The sequence below is a fragment of the Raphanus sativus genome, chromosome 9 (assembly GCF_000801105.2).
Source record: "Raphanus sativus cultivar WK10039 chromosome 9, ASM80110v3, whole genome shotgun sequence".
Lineage (NCBI taxonomy): Eukaryota > Viridiplantae > Streptophyta > Magnoliopsida > Brassicales > Brassicaceae > Raphanus > Raphanus sativus.
In genome coordinates, this window is record NC_079519.1 from 19,325,994 (window position 1) to 19,340,357 (window position 14,364).

A 14,364-nucleotide genomic window follows, 5' to 3' on the forward strand; every position below is an offset into this window, starting at 1 on the left:
CTCCTTCAATCTGTGAGTATCCTTGAGCTACAAGCCTTGCCTTGTTACGAACTACTTCTCCATGCTCATCAGTCTTGTTCTTGAATATCCATTTAGTGCCAACCACGTTTACTCCTTTAGGTCTAGCAACCAGTTCCCACACATCGTTCCTGGTGAATTGCTCAAGTTCTTCCTCCATCGCGACAATCCAATATTCATCACGTAGTGCTTCAGTGTGTGTCTTAGGTTCTATTGATGAAACGAAACATGCGAACTGCACCATTTCTTTAAAGTTGATCACCTTTCCACGCGTTTTTCGTCCTTCTTCAATTCCTCCAATCACATCAGACTTCGAATGATTGCGATGAACTTGCTGAATCACTGGTTGCGGTACTGTATCTGAGATCGGACCTTCCTCAATGACTTCAGTCGCAGCTATGGATGATCCACCTTCTTCCTCTTCATCTGATCCCATGTCATCACCTACAACCACAGACAAATCATCAAATACAACATTAACTGATTCTTTAATTGATTCTGTCCGTTTGTTGTAGACTCGGTATGCTGAACTAGACTGTGCATAACCCAGAAAAAATCCTTCATCACTTCTTGAGTCAAACTTCCCAAGGTAGTCCTTGTCATTCAGTATGTAGCACCTGCATCCAAAAACATGAAAGTAACTAAGATTAGGAGTTTTGCCTGTCCACATCTCATATGGTGTCTTTGTTGTCCCTTTTCTGACATACACACGGTTGATTGTGTAACACGCCGTGCTGAGTGCTTCAGCCCAGAACCTCTTGGCTATCTTGTTACCATGGAGCATTGCTCTTCCCATTTCCTGTAGAGTTCTATTCTTTCGTTCAACCACTCCATTTTGCTGAGGTGTCCAAGGTGCTGCAAACTGGTGAGCTATTCCTCTTGATTCAAGAAAGGTAGTCATGGCTTCATTCTCGAATTCTCCTCCATGATCACTGCGTATCTTCTTGATTCCTCCCTTTTCATTTATGTGTTGAAGCGCCCAGATTTTGAAACTTTCAGACACTTCTGACTTTTCCCTGAGAAAACGAACCCAAGTGAACCTGGTGTAGTCATCCACTAGTACAAACACGTACTTCTTTCCTCCGATACTCTCGGTTTGCATAGGACCCATGAGATCCATGTGAACTAGATCCAATGGTGCCTTTGCCTGAACATCTGGTACCTTTTTGTGTTGTATCTTGACTTGCTTTCCCTCATTGCATGCACCACACACAATCTTGTCATCGATCTTGAGTTTGGGTACTCCTCGAACCAAGTCGTTGCACACTAGATTCGTTAGATTCCTGAAGTTCATATGTCCCAAACGTCTGTGCCATAGATCAATATTCCCTTGAGCTGACAAGCACTTAACCTTCTTTTCCCACATGTAGCAGTTATTGCCAGATCTCACACCTTGTAGTACTGTTACACCATGTTGGTTTATGGCACGACAATCAATTGCTGAGAAGCACACCGTAAGTCCGTCATCACACAGTTGACTCACGCTGATCAGATTAGCCTTTAATCCTTTGACAAAGTAGACATTCACCAATTTAGGTACTTCTGAGTTACACGTTGTACCTTTGCCTTGAATGACACCACATCCTCCATCTCCAAAGGTTACCTTTCCTCCTTTTACTTTTGACACTTTGTCTAGATACTCAATGTTTCCTGTCATGTGTCTAGAGCATCCACTGTCGAAGTACCATGGTTCCTCAGATTCAGAATCACTTGACACTCGCGCCATGTTACATCGTATGGTGCTTCTCGGCTCAGTCACTATCTTAGGATACAAGTCGGTTTTCTTCATCCAGCCTCGAGAAGTCTTCCCTATTCTCCAAAACTTGTGTTGTCTCCATACTTGTTTGACCCGTTCCAGATACTTGTAGCAATATCTCTTGTAATGACCAAACTTCCCACAGAAGAAACATCCACTTATCTGAGCTGGAGTAGTTTGTGTCTTAGCTTCTTCAGCATGCGCAAAACCTCCAGACACAAAGCGTGTTGTACCTGTTGAGCTATTCTGTCTTCCAGTGTAACCAAGTCCCATCAATGAGTTTTCAGTTCTTCCACTGCTCAGAATCTTGTCAAGTTGCTTGGTTCCCGTGAGCATCTTAATCTTCCGATATTGCTGATCTAATTCAGCTTGAAGATCAGCTGCTCTCTTTCTTTCAGCCAGTAGTTCTTCTCTGAGCTCGTCCGCTTGCTTAGACAGGACCAATTTTTCTTTAATCAGATTCACACTTTCCTTAGCCAACTCAGCTTCTCTGTTGAGGTCATCCTTCAACACTTGTACTTCAACTTCCAGTCGTGCCTTCTCTTTAGCCAATGCCAAATTCTCTGTTCCCAGCTTCACTAGCGTCTCTCGAACTTCCTTGTAGCTTTCATCTAAGTCATTTTCTTGCTCAGCCTCACTCTCAGATCCTGAGTCACACTCCACGATTCCTAGAAACGCCACAAAGTTGTTCACTTCCTCTTCACTTTCGCTGTCGGACTCGCTGTCATTGATTCCTATCATGGATTTTTCTGGCTTTCTCCTACCATCCGACTCGCACTCAGCTTGAGTGTGTCCATATCCCTTGCAGTTATGACACTGAATCTCTCTTCTTTTCACTGTGGGACACTCAGTTCGAAAGTGACCATACCCCTTGCATTCATAGCACTTAGCATCATTCTTCCTGTAGTTCTTCTCTGGCTCAGACGTCTTCCTACCTTGGCTAAACTTCTTCTGCCCATTCTCCACTTTTCGTAGAGCTCTATCAAACCTTCTGACCAGGAGACTCACAGGGTCGTTATCATCCATAGGCTCCTTTTCAACTGATGCAAGCGCAATTCCTTTTTCCTTCATTCCACCAGACACACTAGCTACTTCCATCTCATGAGCTTGTAACATTCCAACCACTTCATCAAATGTCATCTCGTCAGTGTTACAGGAGACGGTCATAGCTGCTTTGTATGCCATGAACTTAGACGGCAGACACCTCAGGAACTTCTTCACAAGTTTCTTCTCTTTGTATTTCTTCCCAAGTGTAAGTGCTTCTTGTGCTAGTGAGCTAATCTTTGAGCTGAAATCTCCAACAGATTCATTATCCTCCATCTTGAGCTCTTCAAATCTTGTTGCAAGCATATCCTTTCTAGAACTCTGAACCTTTGAGGTTCCTTCAAAATGCTTCTGCAGAATATCCCATGCATCCTTTGCTGCCTCGCATCCTTGAATTAGTTCAAACTGCTTCCTTGCTACACTGCAATGTATGACAGTTAGTGCACGAGCATTGAACTTAGCCATCTTGTTCTCATCATCAGTCCAGAGCTCCTCCAGTTTTGGAACGTCTGTTCCATCCTCGGCTCTTGCAACAGGTGATTTCCAACCAGATTCCACAGCCTTCCACGCCAATGGGTCAATACCCTTGATTGTAGCCTTCATGCGCGCCTTCCAGAATCCATAGTTTCCTACTTCAAGGATCACCTTGGAACTTATCACCAACTCGCGATAGCTATCCATCTTACTCCGCAGGATCTACCTGTTTAAATAAACAAAGCACAGATACCTGCTCTGATACCAATTGTTAATGTAAGATAAACAAGCTACGCTATGTAGAACACACAGTAGTACAGGGTTATTCAATTCCAAGAAATACGACTATATTTATTCTTTCAAAAGCTCTTACACGTTCTTCTTAAAAGCAATAAATCAAACAAGCTCAAGACAAACCTCGACTTGTTTGCTAGTCAACTTGTTCAGAGATCTAAGACAGACTCTGAACCACCTAAGCTCTTAACCCCTAGATGCTTTGCTTCTCCTTCTTAGGACGTACAAAACTCTCTATTGCTAAAAGCTCTCCCTGTGTGTTAACCGGCAACACATTGCCAACGCTTCCTTTATATATCTTTCAGGAAGCCCTAGATCTAATCTATCTACCCAATGGAAACTTTCCATTTCTTCTACTTCAGCGAATAAGCCAATCTTCCTTTTCTTTTTAGATCGATTGCTTCTTCTTCAAGTCTTCCTTTAATGTCCCTCTTCATTAAATCTTCTTTTAATGCATCGGTCTTGATACGTGCTTCTCACGAACCACCTCTCTGATGTAGTAGTTCATGTCACACTTCATGAACTACTTCAGCTCTGCTACAGCATCGTCTTCCCATACACCTTCAATAGTATTGACGCAACTCTTCTGAAGAAAGTTAATAATAGTTCTTTCGGAAAAGAGTTATCCGAGAGTGTTTTTAGTCTACATAATAAAAGAATGACGAAACAACTTTCTCATGTATGAAATAACTTTCGTAAAACTAAACGAATCTCAATATATTATAAAAGTGACTACGTACTAAATGAAGCTCAACATTATACGATACAACTTTCGTAAAACTAATGAAAGCTTGAGCTTCTACGAAATGATAGATCCCCAAGATATGGTGATATTGAAAGTATGCCATTGAGCCAGATACATATAGCATACAGAGATGGGACATATACGGTAAAATCTGGATATCAAGTGGAACGAATTTATCCAGATAGAAAAAATATGTAGTCAGTGTATGTATGAATCCACAGTTGATCACCTGAAGGCTCATTGTTGGAAAGTACGCTGCCCACCAAAATTAAAGCACTATCTTTGGCAATTTTTGTAAATCCCATCGAATCCAGATATTATCTCAACCCAATCACTTTTCACAAATGTGGATCATATGTTCAAGAAGGTATTACCACATATGAAAAACCATCAATTACATTTGTAAAGACAGAAACAATAAAGTTTTAATCAATCTAAATCATCCTAGAGATACTCTCAATTTGGTAGAGACAAAATCATTATTGTGGGCAGAGGCTCATGATATACTTACACAAAGAATCACCCAGTCGAAGGAATAAGAGTCCTTATGTTTACTTTCCATACGAGGAAGATAGTTCTTTACTGATGGGTCATGGAAAGATCATGATTTTTTTTCCAGTCAGGGTTGGTATATTACGTTTGAAGACATTGATGGACCAATGGAAGTAAGGAATACGAGGGCCATATTTTCACCCCTTCATTCAGAAATAAAAGTATTCATTTGGGCAATGAAATGTATGAAGAATTTATATTAGTACCATGTTACTTTTATAACAAACTGTTCTCAGGTTATGAAGATAGTTTTGGAACCAGAAAAATTGCTAGTTTTTACAAGTTATTTAGAAGATATCAAATTCCTCAAAAGTAGTTTTATCCACTCAGAGTTCATTCATATACACAGAACGAAAAAACTGTCAGTTGTCGTTCATATGAATGTAAAGCTACATATCTAGTTTAGAGAGTTTTCATGAGTTTATTGACCCCAAAATAATAATAACAAAAATCGTTAATTTTCTACAAAAAAATGTTTTCGTATTAAATCTTCTGTTTTTTGTTTTACGATAACTGATTAATGTTGATTTCGTATTAATTTTGATTTTATAAATTGAAAACTGTAAAATAAAATGTCAAATTTTTTTAAAAAAATTGATGGATCTAATTCTAACACCGTCTACTTTCCGGTGATTCGTCAAAGCTTCTGTCATTAACTTGTTGAATCGTAAGCAATAAATTAAAAATGAGAAATTCTTAGGTTCACCTCTAGAGTGAACCTTTAGGTTTACCCAACCAATAGGATTTCGTTATTTCATATTCAGTATCTTTAAAAAAAGGGAATAAAATATTGTCAAGTTATATTATATTTTTAAAACTAAAAAATAGAAATAAATATAAATAATATTAATTGCAAACAAAAACACATTTAAAAAAATATTTTTAATACCATCAGCCAAACACTAAACCCTAAACTCTAAATCATAAACTTTAAATTCTTGGATAAATTCTAAATCCTTGGTAAATCCCAATCACTTGGATAAATTCTAAATCCTTAGGGTTTAGAATTTATCTACGGGTTTAGAGTTTATCCAAGGGTTTAGGGTTTAGTATTTAGGGTTTAGGGTTTAGTATTTAGGATTTAGGGTTTAGTGTTTTGCTGACTCTGTTTTTTAAAAAAAATCCAAAAATTTAAGATTTATCCAAGGGTTTACCAAAATTTAGGGTTTATAATTTATGGTTTATGGTTTAGTGTTTTGGTGACGATATTTAAATATAAAACTTTTTTGCGACAACTATTATTTTCTGTTTATTTTTTATTTTAAAAACATAATAAAACTTGACACGATTTTGTTTCCTTTTTAAAAGATAATTAATATGAAATAATGAAATCCTATTGGTTGGGTGAACCTAAAGTTCACTCTATGAGTGAACCCAAGTATTTCTCATTAAAAAATACCCTTTCTCTCCTCTCTTATTAGTAGTAACTTGTCCTTTTTGATGTTGCAAAATGAATTCAATCGACACACATCTGGTTTATTGTGTAGGCTTACTTTAGTTACTGCATTGATTATTTCCTTTGATATATTGTTCGGTATATCTTTAACTGTAAACCTGTGTCAAGTGTTATGGTCGTACATTCCTCCAAAATGCTCAATACAATACAATCAATCCTTTCTACTCACTCAATGAGAAGATTTTGAACTCAGCATAAAGAGCAAAAAATGATAACATCTGCAGAAACAAAAATTTGTTGACACTGACAAGACATGTTTAACTGTACAATGTGTCTGTCTATTCTCATAGGAACATGTGATAAGTTTTAGAATCTAATAAGGTGAAATCGTTTGATGTTCTTGCAACAGCGAGAACTCACTTGTGTGACATGAAAACCCTTATCAAGCTCATCTCCAAGAGAATTTGTGCTTTCTCTTGTCTCATACATTTTTTTGTCAATTGCCAAAAAGATATTCTTGAACTCAATTGAAAGTTATTCTAATTCTTAGATTGCAACACAAGGCAATGCCCTCATCTATTATTCCCATAAAAAATAAACTATATATGTATCTTGCTTCCCTTTCCTTGCTTTTGGTATTAGTTGCCTAATAAAAATAATGAAGCTAAGCGAGTCAAGAGGCAAAGAAGAGAAGCACAGGAGACAACATTTCCAGAACGATCTAAAAAACATGATCTCGTCTTTAACCCACATGGGAGCAGAGAAGGGAGGGCCGAGCCAATATGAAGAAAGGGAGGAAGAGGATGAAGGCATCAGAGTCATCACGCTCTCAGGATCCAACATAGGAGCCACCATGAAGACAGAGGTCGACAACAATCATGGAGACAACAAACATGAGCTTGATTTCCTTACTACCTTCGTTAACAGCAACTTTCAAGCTGTGAACAACTCGCTAATGATGGGGGCCAAATACGAGACTCATGATCCCGGCGTTCATCTTGACATCTCTGGTGACGTGGAGAAGCCTTCGATGAAGGCATCTGCGAAGGAGATGAAGGATAAGGGGAAGACTTCTGCTCGAAGTTGAACGTTGAGAAACTGAAAAAATAATGGTATCCTCATGGATACAACTTCTGCTTCTTTTAAGTATTAATTCTCTTTTATTGTCCATTCTAAATAATCAGAGAAAAGTTGTGCATGCTAAAACACTTTACCTTCTCTTCGAGATTGTTGTCTTTAATCATATTAAAACGTTTGATATTACAGTCGTATTTTAGAAAATGAATATATCAAATTGTAACATAGCTTCTAAATATATTGGGTGTGTTATATATGTAATCTTGTCCATCGGATCATTGAAACAACAAAACTAATTATTTAAAAAAAAGAGACTAAAACAATGACAAAGAAGGGTAAAGAAGAAAGAAACAGAAGAATCTGAAAGTTTAGTTGATCTCAATGAAGAGACTAGCCTGAGGATGCAAACCTGCATCTTTTAGTGACATCGACTCTTTGTCTCTTCCGTACAAAGTTCTTGGGAAGTTTGTTATTAAGCTATAGTCTTCTGTTTCCAGCACTCCAAGTGAATCAACGTAGTCGTATAGTGTCTGTATCTTGGTGTTGCTTTCAAACCTCCTCCCTTTTCTTTCTCCATTCGGAAACCGTACCAAAACCTATATGAACCATATAGGCACTAAGTTTTACATACCTCACGAAGTATTTAAGCTGATGTCCTTTACATAGACTAAGTAATGTTGTCTGCGTTACCTTTTATGAGCAGAGTATAAGTAATGGATGGTAAAGAGAGAAGGAGAACTTACTTGTGTGACATCAGGACCTTTCTCAGGTTCATCTCCAAGAGCAAGAGCTTTCTCTTGTCTCATTCTCACTCTAGCAGCTTCTCTCTCTGCACCTTCACGCTCTGCTCTCTCCCGAGCTTCATCCTCTTCTTTGCGTTTCATCTCTGCCTCAGCAGCTTCCCTCTCTATACGCTCTTGCTCTTCCAATCTCTCTTGCTCCCTTGCCTAATCAACACAAACCACAAAATTTAGACAAAAAGAAAAGTGATAATCTATCTTGTAATCAATCTCCTTGAGCTTGGGGAAACATACTTGATCGGCTTCAAGAGCAGCCCTGTAAGCAGCATCTTGTTCCTCTCTCAGACGCAAATTGTTTCTTCTTTCCTCTGCCTCAACCCTTGCAGTAACTAGAACAGTTGAACTATCTTCTACAACTCTTTGCATCATAGCAATCATTTCTTCTGGAGTCGTCGGTCCTTCCACCTACCACAAGCAAACCGAACAAATAACACATTAAAATTAAGTCTACTTAAAAGGTGCTAACTTGCCACAGAGATTACATTCTTTAAGATATAGACTAATCAATGAAGTATTTTTTTTTTTTTGGCATAACCTGGTGAAGGAGAGCGATTCTGTGATTAGCAGCAGGCATAACGACAGCGCAAAAGGGAAACCTGGAAGCCTTGAAGCTATTACTCATCTTAAACCCTTCGCTAGATCGTACACTAGCACCCCAAGCCACAAAATTCTCATTTAAAAACGCGACAACACCTTCGTTGCAAAGCGTTCTATCGCAAAACGGCGGCGTATCGGGATGATCGGGAGAGTGCAAGTAAACAAACAAGAGCTTAAACTGGGTCCTAGATCGCTGAAGCGCGTCCATGAAACCTTCGGATACAAAACAAGGGTTTCTCCCGTAATCTCTATCGAACAAGGAAATGAACTCCATTGCTTCTTCACCTGCCGATAAAGAAACCGACTCAGACCCAGACCCAGACCCACCACTACGACCTGATCCAAACCCTAACATGCCAAGCGAATACGTCAGAGCTCCACCGGCGACCCGGAATCCGAACCCGATCGCGGTAGAAGCTAACCCTAAGCTACCGGAGACAATCGAAACGGGTAAAGTTATGATCTTCCAAGCGATTCCCGGAGGTCTCCCGTCCTCGTCGTTAAAAGCAGGGTCATCTTCGAATTCAGTAAAGAGTTCGCGATTGTGATCGCGGGAAGACGAAGGGTGGTTATGGAGTGGGTCAGATGATGATGATGATGATGAAGTGAAGGAGGAGATAGCGAGTTCGAGGTCCCAGCCATGAGCTTGGAGGATCTCTGTGCATAAATCCGCATCTTCCAGACCTGTTATCGCTTGGAAGTAACCCAATTTGTCGGCTACGTCCACCATTAAGATCTTTTTCACTTCCTTTCTCTCTCTCTCTCTCTCTCTCTTTCTTTTGCTATCTCTTTATCTCTCTTCTCTCGAATCTAGAAAACTGTGCCGAATAATGACCATGTCCTTTGTTAATTAATTACCTTAAGTACCCCCTCGACTCCAACACCGACAACGGATGTTCTATTAGAATTTTAGTTTTAGAAAATAAATCTATTTAACCAAATTCAAAATATGATTGTGCTTCAAGTTAATCACCTCCACATTATTTAACAAGTGATTTGCATAGACATTTTTTAAAATATGGTTCTGTTCACATTAATATTTTGACCACCTCAAATTCGTTGTTAAAAAAGAAAATATTTCTAGACTCGACATATGGTTTTGCTTCATTTATTTTAGAGTCATTTAAATAAATATACATAAAACACTTGACAATCTCTCTCTCTCTCTCTCTCTCTCTCTCTCTCTCTTTCTTTTGCTATCTCTTTATCTCTCTTCTCTCGAATCTAGAAAACTGTGCCGAATAATGACGATGTCCTTTGTTAATTAATTACCTTAAGTACCCCCTCGACTCCAACACCAACGGATGGTCTATTAGAAGATAAATCTATTTAACCAAAATCAAAATATGATTGTTCTTCAAGTTAATCACCTCCACATTACTTAACAAGTGATTTGCATAGACATTTTTAAAAATATTCATCTATTCACATTCATATTTTAGACCATCTTAAATCTAATCTATTAAAACATAGTCCTATTTTTTATCTACTTATAAATATTGTCATTTAAAATTTGGACTTATTCATATTTTACTAGAAATAAATATTAATAAGATCTTTTTGAAATCTTCTTAATTTACTTTCAATATTTCAAATTTTCCACTCCTATTTTTATGGCTAACAACATTAATTAGTTTCATCTATCTTATTAAAACAGGAACATTACAACTTCTTCTAGGTGGATTTTTAAAGGTGGACCTCATATATTTAAATTAAATGTCTCATTCTTTATATATAATACGTACCATAGTCTAACTTTGAATTAATGTATTTCCTTAAATACAGTTCTTCCTTTGTCCATATTCCATATATGATTTTTACATTTATTACATGTCGATTTAAATAAGATATACTAAGAATACTAAAAATATTAATCGTTCTATAATTACCCTATACAATTCATTTTAAATTGATGAGTATACTTTCATTGCCATATTAATTTTATTAGTACGAATAACATTAGGTAGATAAGTCATAGACACATACATAAAGATATGACTATTCTTATAACTACGTTGGGCCTAATCTACTTTCTAAAACAAATAACACATACCTTCATATATTGTATAGAATATAGTAATATTGTATAGTATTATACTTATACAATAATACTAAAAACAAACCAAACTGAAATATAATATATATCGAAAATGCTTTGAACCATTACACACAAAATATATTAGACCTCAGAGATAAAATTCACTTTGAAATTACGTAATAATTATTTTTAAAAATTAAATTTCATAATGTACAAAAAATATAAGTTTTATATAAAATTTTGTGTTACAATAAAAAGACACAACTCGCGCTTGCAAAATGTTATTTTTTACACCAACAACGGATGTTCTATTAGAATTTTAGTTTTAGAAAATAAATCTATTTAACCAAAATCAAAATATGATTGTTCTTCAAGTTAATCACCTCCACATTACTTAACAAGTGATTTGCATAGACATTTTTAAAAATATTCATCTATTCACATTAATATTTTAGACCACCTCAAATTCGATGTTAAAAAGGAAAAAATTTCTAGACTCGACATATGGTTTTGGCTTCATTTATATTATTAGTATATTTTAATGTTAATGAAAATTATCTATTTATATTGTAAAATTGTAATAAAATATTTTGTCACTACCTTTTTTTATACATAACATAATATTATTTTTAAAAGTTATTACATGATGTTGAAATTACTGTAACATGATTAGTTTATTATAAATATTTATATTCTGACAAGATTTTAGACATTTTAATAATCTTTATATTATATCACAGGTAAAAATTCATACATATACTATATTTTTGTGGATATTTAAATAAATAAAGCTGTATTTATGTTTATTACTCAATGTAAGGATAAACCTAATCAAGTTTCTAAATTACTGAATTGTATTTAAAATTTAATAGCAATAAAATATTTTAGTTAATTAATTATCATTCGATCCATTAGGTTTAATAAGTATCCTTTTATAAGTTAAATACTTTTAACTAAAAACAACAAAAATAAATTTTATTAAATTTTATTCTTGAAATTAATAAAATAGTATAAAAATTACTATTTCGAAAATGACACTTAATTTGTTAAATTAGACTAAATAAATACTGTAAAATTGGAAAGTTAAAATAGTAAAAAATTTTATACTCATATGTTTTAAAATAAAATATTTTAAAGTCATTATTTATGTGCATGGCGCAGGAAACCATCTAGTTAATTTTAAATAATAATGTTAATAATAATAGATAATATATATTTTTATAAAATATGTTATTAATAATTAAAGTATAAAATATTTTACTAGTGTTAGAATATAATATTTTATTAAATAAAAACAAAAATTAATTAAAAGAAAATATTTATTATTATAATTAAAATACATATTCAAAATTATTTTATTATATAATAAAATTAAGCATAGTTAACCATATAAATTCAAATCAATTTATATTTGGTGATGAACCATTGCAATTTTTGATGTTAATCTTTATTATTATTAGACAACCATTTTAATGTTCAGCTTTCAGCCATTGCAATCATTATTTTCTTACATAAGGATTTATGGACACTTGCAAACCATAACCAAAATAAAAGCAAAAGAAATCACAGCAATAACCAAATGATCATAAAAGAGAGAAATTTATTGTTCAAAATTCATAAAAGATCTTTGGAAAAAGACTTAAACAGGGAAAATTTCAATGATTTGAAAAAAATTGTCAAAATATCTAAGGATGCTACTTTTCTAAATAAAAATTGCATAGATTTTAAGAAATTTTTAGTTTTTATTTTATTTTTTAAAATATATGTATTTTCATACATCGTTAAATCATTTTAAAACATCTAATACTCTGGTAATACTATTTGTTGGGTAATTTCACTATTTTATGATATTATATATTTAAAAATTAAATATATCAATCAATGTGTATTTAGGTCTCATGTTGTTTTTTTCTTTTGACGGTTAAACTCAAACTTTCATTTAAGCACTAAACGGTTGGTGCCAAAAACTATTTATCATATTGCATTAACTTTTTTTTTCGTCGGCACAAAACATACTCATATAGATTCTGTAAAACAAACCGGTAGCTCCGCATCATATGGACAATAAATGATGATTACTTTCTTGCACTGCGTGCTAGACTGTCTGCCTTTGTCTTCTGCGTCCGTAGAATATGGATGAGCTCTGAGTTGTTGAAACTACCTTTAAAGCTTGATATCTTTCCAATAACTTGTAAACGCTGGCAATTCTTCTGGTTGCGACACCATCTTCACCAATTGAGAATAATCCGTTGTGAGTGTAACAGTAAATTGTCGTAGATTCCTCATGCAATCCATTGCCCAGATGAGAGCTTCGATCTCCGAATGGAGAGGCGAAGAATTCGCCCGTGTATTCCTTGCACCCATTAAACCCTCAAAACCTTCTAGTGTGTTATACCATTCTTGTCCTGAAAAGTTTTCCTGATTTTCCATGATCCATCCGTGAAACATCATCTACCAGAAATAGTCGTGATAGTCGCTAATGTCGGTGGTTGAATAGGTTGTAAATCTTGAGTGAGAGAACTTTGTGGCTCAGTCCAAAGAAAAGATTCCGTTTCTGCCATTCTGAGAGTTTCTCGCGGGTCAATGTCCAAGTTGCAGATAACTTTATTATTTCTTCCTTTCTAGATATACCATAAGATTGAATCTCCATCACTGGAGAAATTCGCCAAAATAAGTAGTCCATGTTTGTAAAGAGTGATTTGGTTGGGAAAGTCTGTGGGTTTGATGGAATCTGCGATAGCGCCCAAATTTGGACCGCTGATGGACACTCAAAAAAACACATGATTAATGGATTCCTCAGAATTTTCACATCGTTCGCAAAGTCTGTGGATTTGATGGAATTGCATTAACTTGTTATCAGATGATAATTTAAGTAAAAAGGAAGCAAAGTGAGTAAAATGCACATCTTTTAACATTTTTGGATTACTACTATTAATAAATTTAATATTTGTGTCTCTAGTTGTAACAATCTGTGTTTAAAGATACACATACTTTTTTTTGGTAAAATATGTGTTTATTCATTCTAATAATTGCATAGATTTTTATATATATATAATATTTTAAAAAATCTTAAAAATGATTTGGTAGTTCCGGTTTTTTTGGGTAATTTTATTATTTTATAATATTATATATTTACAAAATTAAATATATGATTTTCCAATTATATTTTATGGTTTATAATATCAAGTTTTGGTGTATTTTTGTCAGTTTGAGTTTCTTCTATTAGGGTTTTGGATAAAATTTTCAGGTCTATGTAGATAATTTTATTTATTTATAGATAATTAGTAAAAAGTATAAACCAAGAATAAATATTTTTATATATGTGTACAATTTAGTTTATGCATGACTTTTATATATCTGTTTATTAACTGAATCTCTAATTGCGCATAAATAAGGAATGATTGTTGAAGATTTAAATGTAACTTTGAAACTGTTTAAGTAGATTGTTACAATTGTTTTTTGTCAAACAATTATTATAATTGGTTAGATAAACAGTTACAACTGATTAAATTAAGGGAAATTGGGCTGTATGACATGAAAAAAGCATAATTCACTAAGTAACTAATTTCCCTA

At 34.6% G+C, this 14,364-nt stretch overlaps 2 protein-coding genes across 2 annotated transcripts; one reads left to right on the forward strand and one right to left on the reverse strand.

Moving 5' to 3' along the window:
• Positions 1-6,899: 6,899 nt before the first annotated feature.
• Positions 6,900-7,550, forward strand: LOC108827495 (uncharacterized). Its single transcript, XM_018600902.2, has one exon. It carries the CDS (start codon positions 6,938-6,940, stop codon positions 7,364-7,366), a length of 429 nt encoding a protein of 142 aa, XP_018456404.1. The 5' UTR covers positions 6,900-6,937; the 3' UTR covers positions 7,367-7,550.
• An 18-nt stretch (positions 7,551-7,568) lies between these two features.
• LOC108827494 (plant UBX domain-containing protein 10) lies at positions 7,569-9,588 on the reverse strand. Its single transcript, XM_018600901.2, has 4 exons — positions 8,692-9,588; positions 8,391-8,561; positions 8,100-8,303; positions 7,569-7,952 (listed from the first exon to the last, which is right to left on the reverse strand). Exons 1-4 carry the CDS (start codon positions 9,481-9,483, stop codon positions 7,725-7,727), a joined length of 1,395 nt encoding a protein of 464 aa, XP_018456403.1. The 5' UTR covers positions 9,484-9,588; the 3' UTR covers positions 7,569-7,724.
• Between the last annotated feature and the right edge of the window lie 4,776 nt (positions 9,589-14,364).

Excerpts from the sequence above, each read along its gene's own strand:
- LOC108827495 (XM_018600902.2), top strand. The coding sequence starts at position 6,938 with ATGAAGCTAAGCGAGTCAAGAGGCAAAGAAGAGAAGCACAGGAGACAA.
- LOC108827494 (XM_018600901.2), bottom strand. The coding sequence starts at position 9,483 with ATGGTGGACGTAGCCGACAAATTGGGTTACTTCCAAGCGATAACAGGT. Across the intron at positions 8,562-8,691 it reads GAATCGCTCTCCTTCACCAG|GTGGAAGGACCGACGACTCC; the intron begins GTTATGCCAAAA and ends TGCTTGTGGTAG. Across the intron at positions 8,304-8,390 it reads CTGCTCTTGAAGCCGATCAA|GCAAGGGAGCAAGAGAGATT; the intron begins GTATGTTTCCCC and ends TGTGTTGATTAG.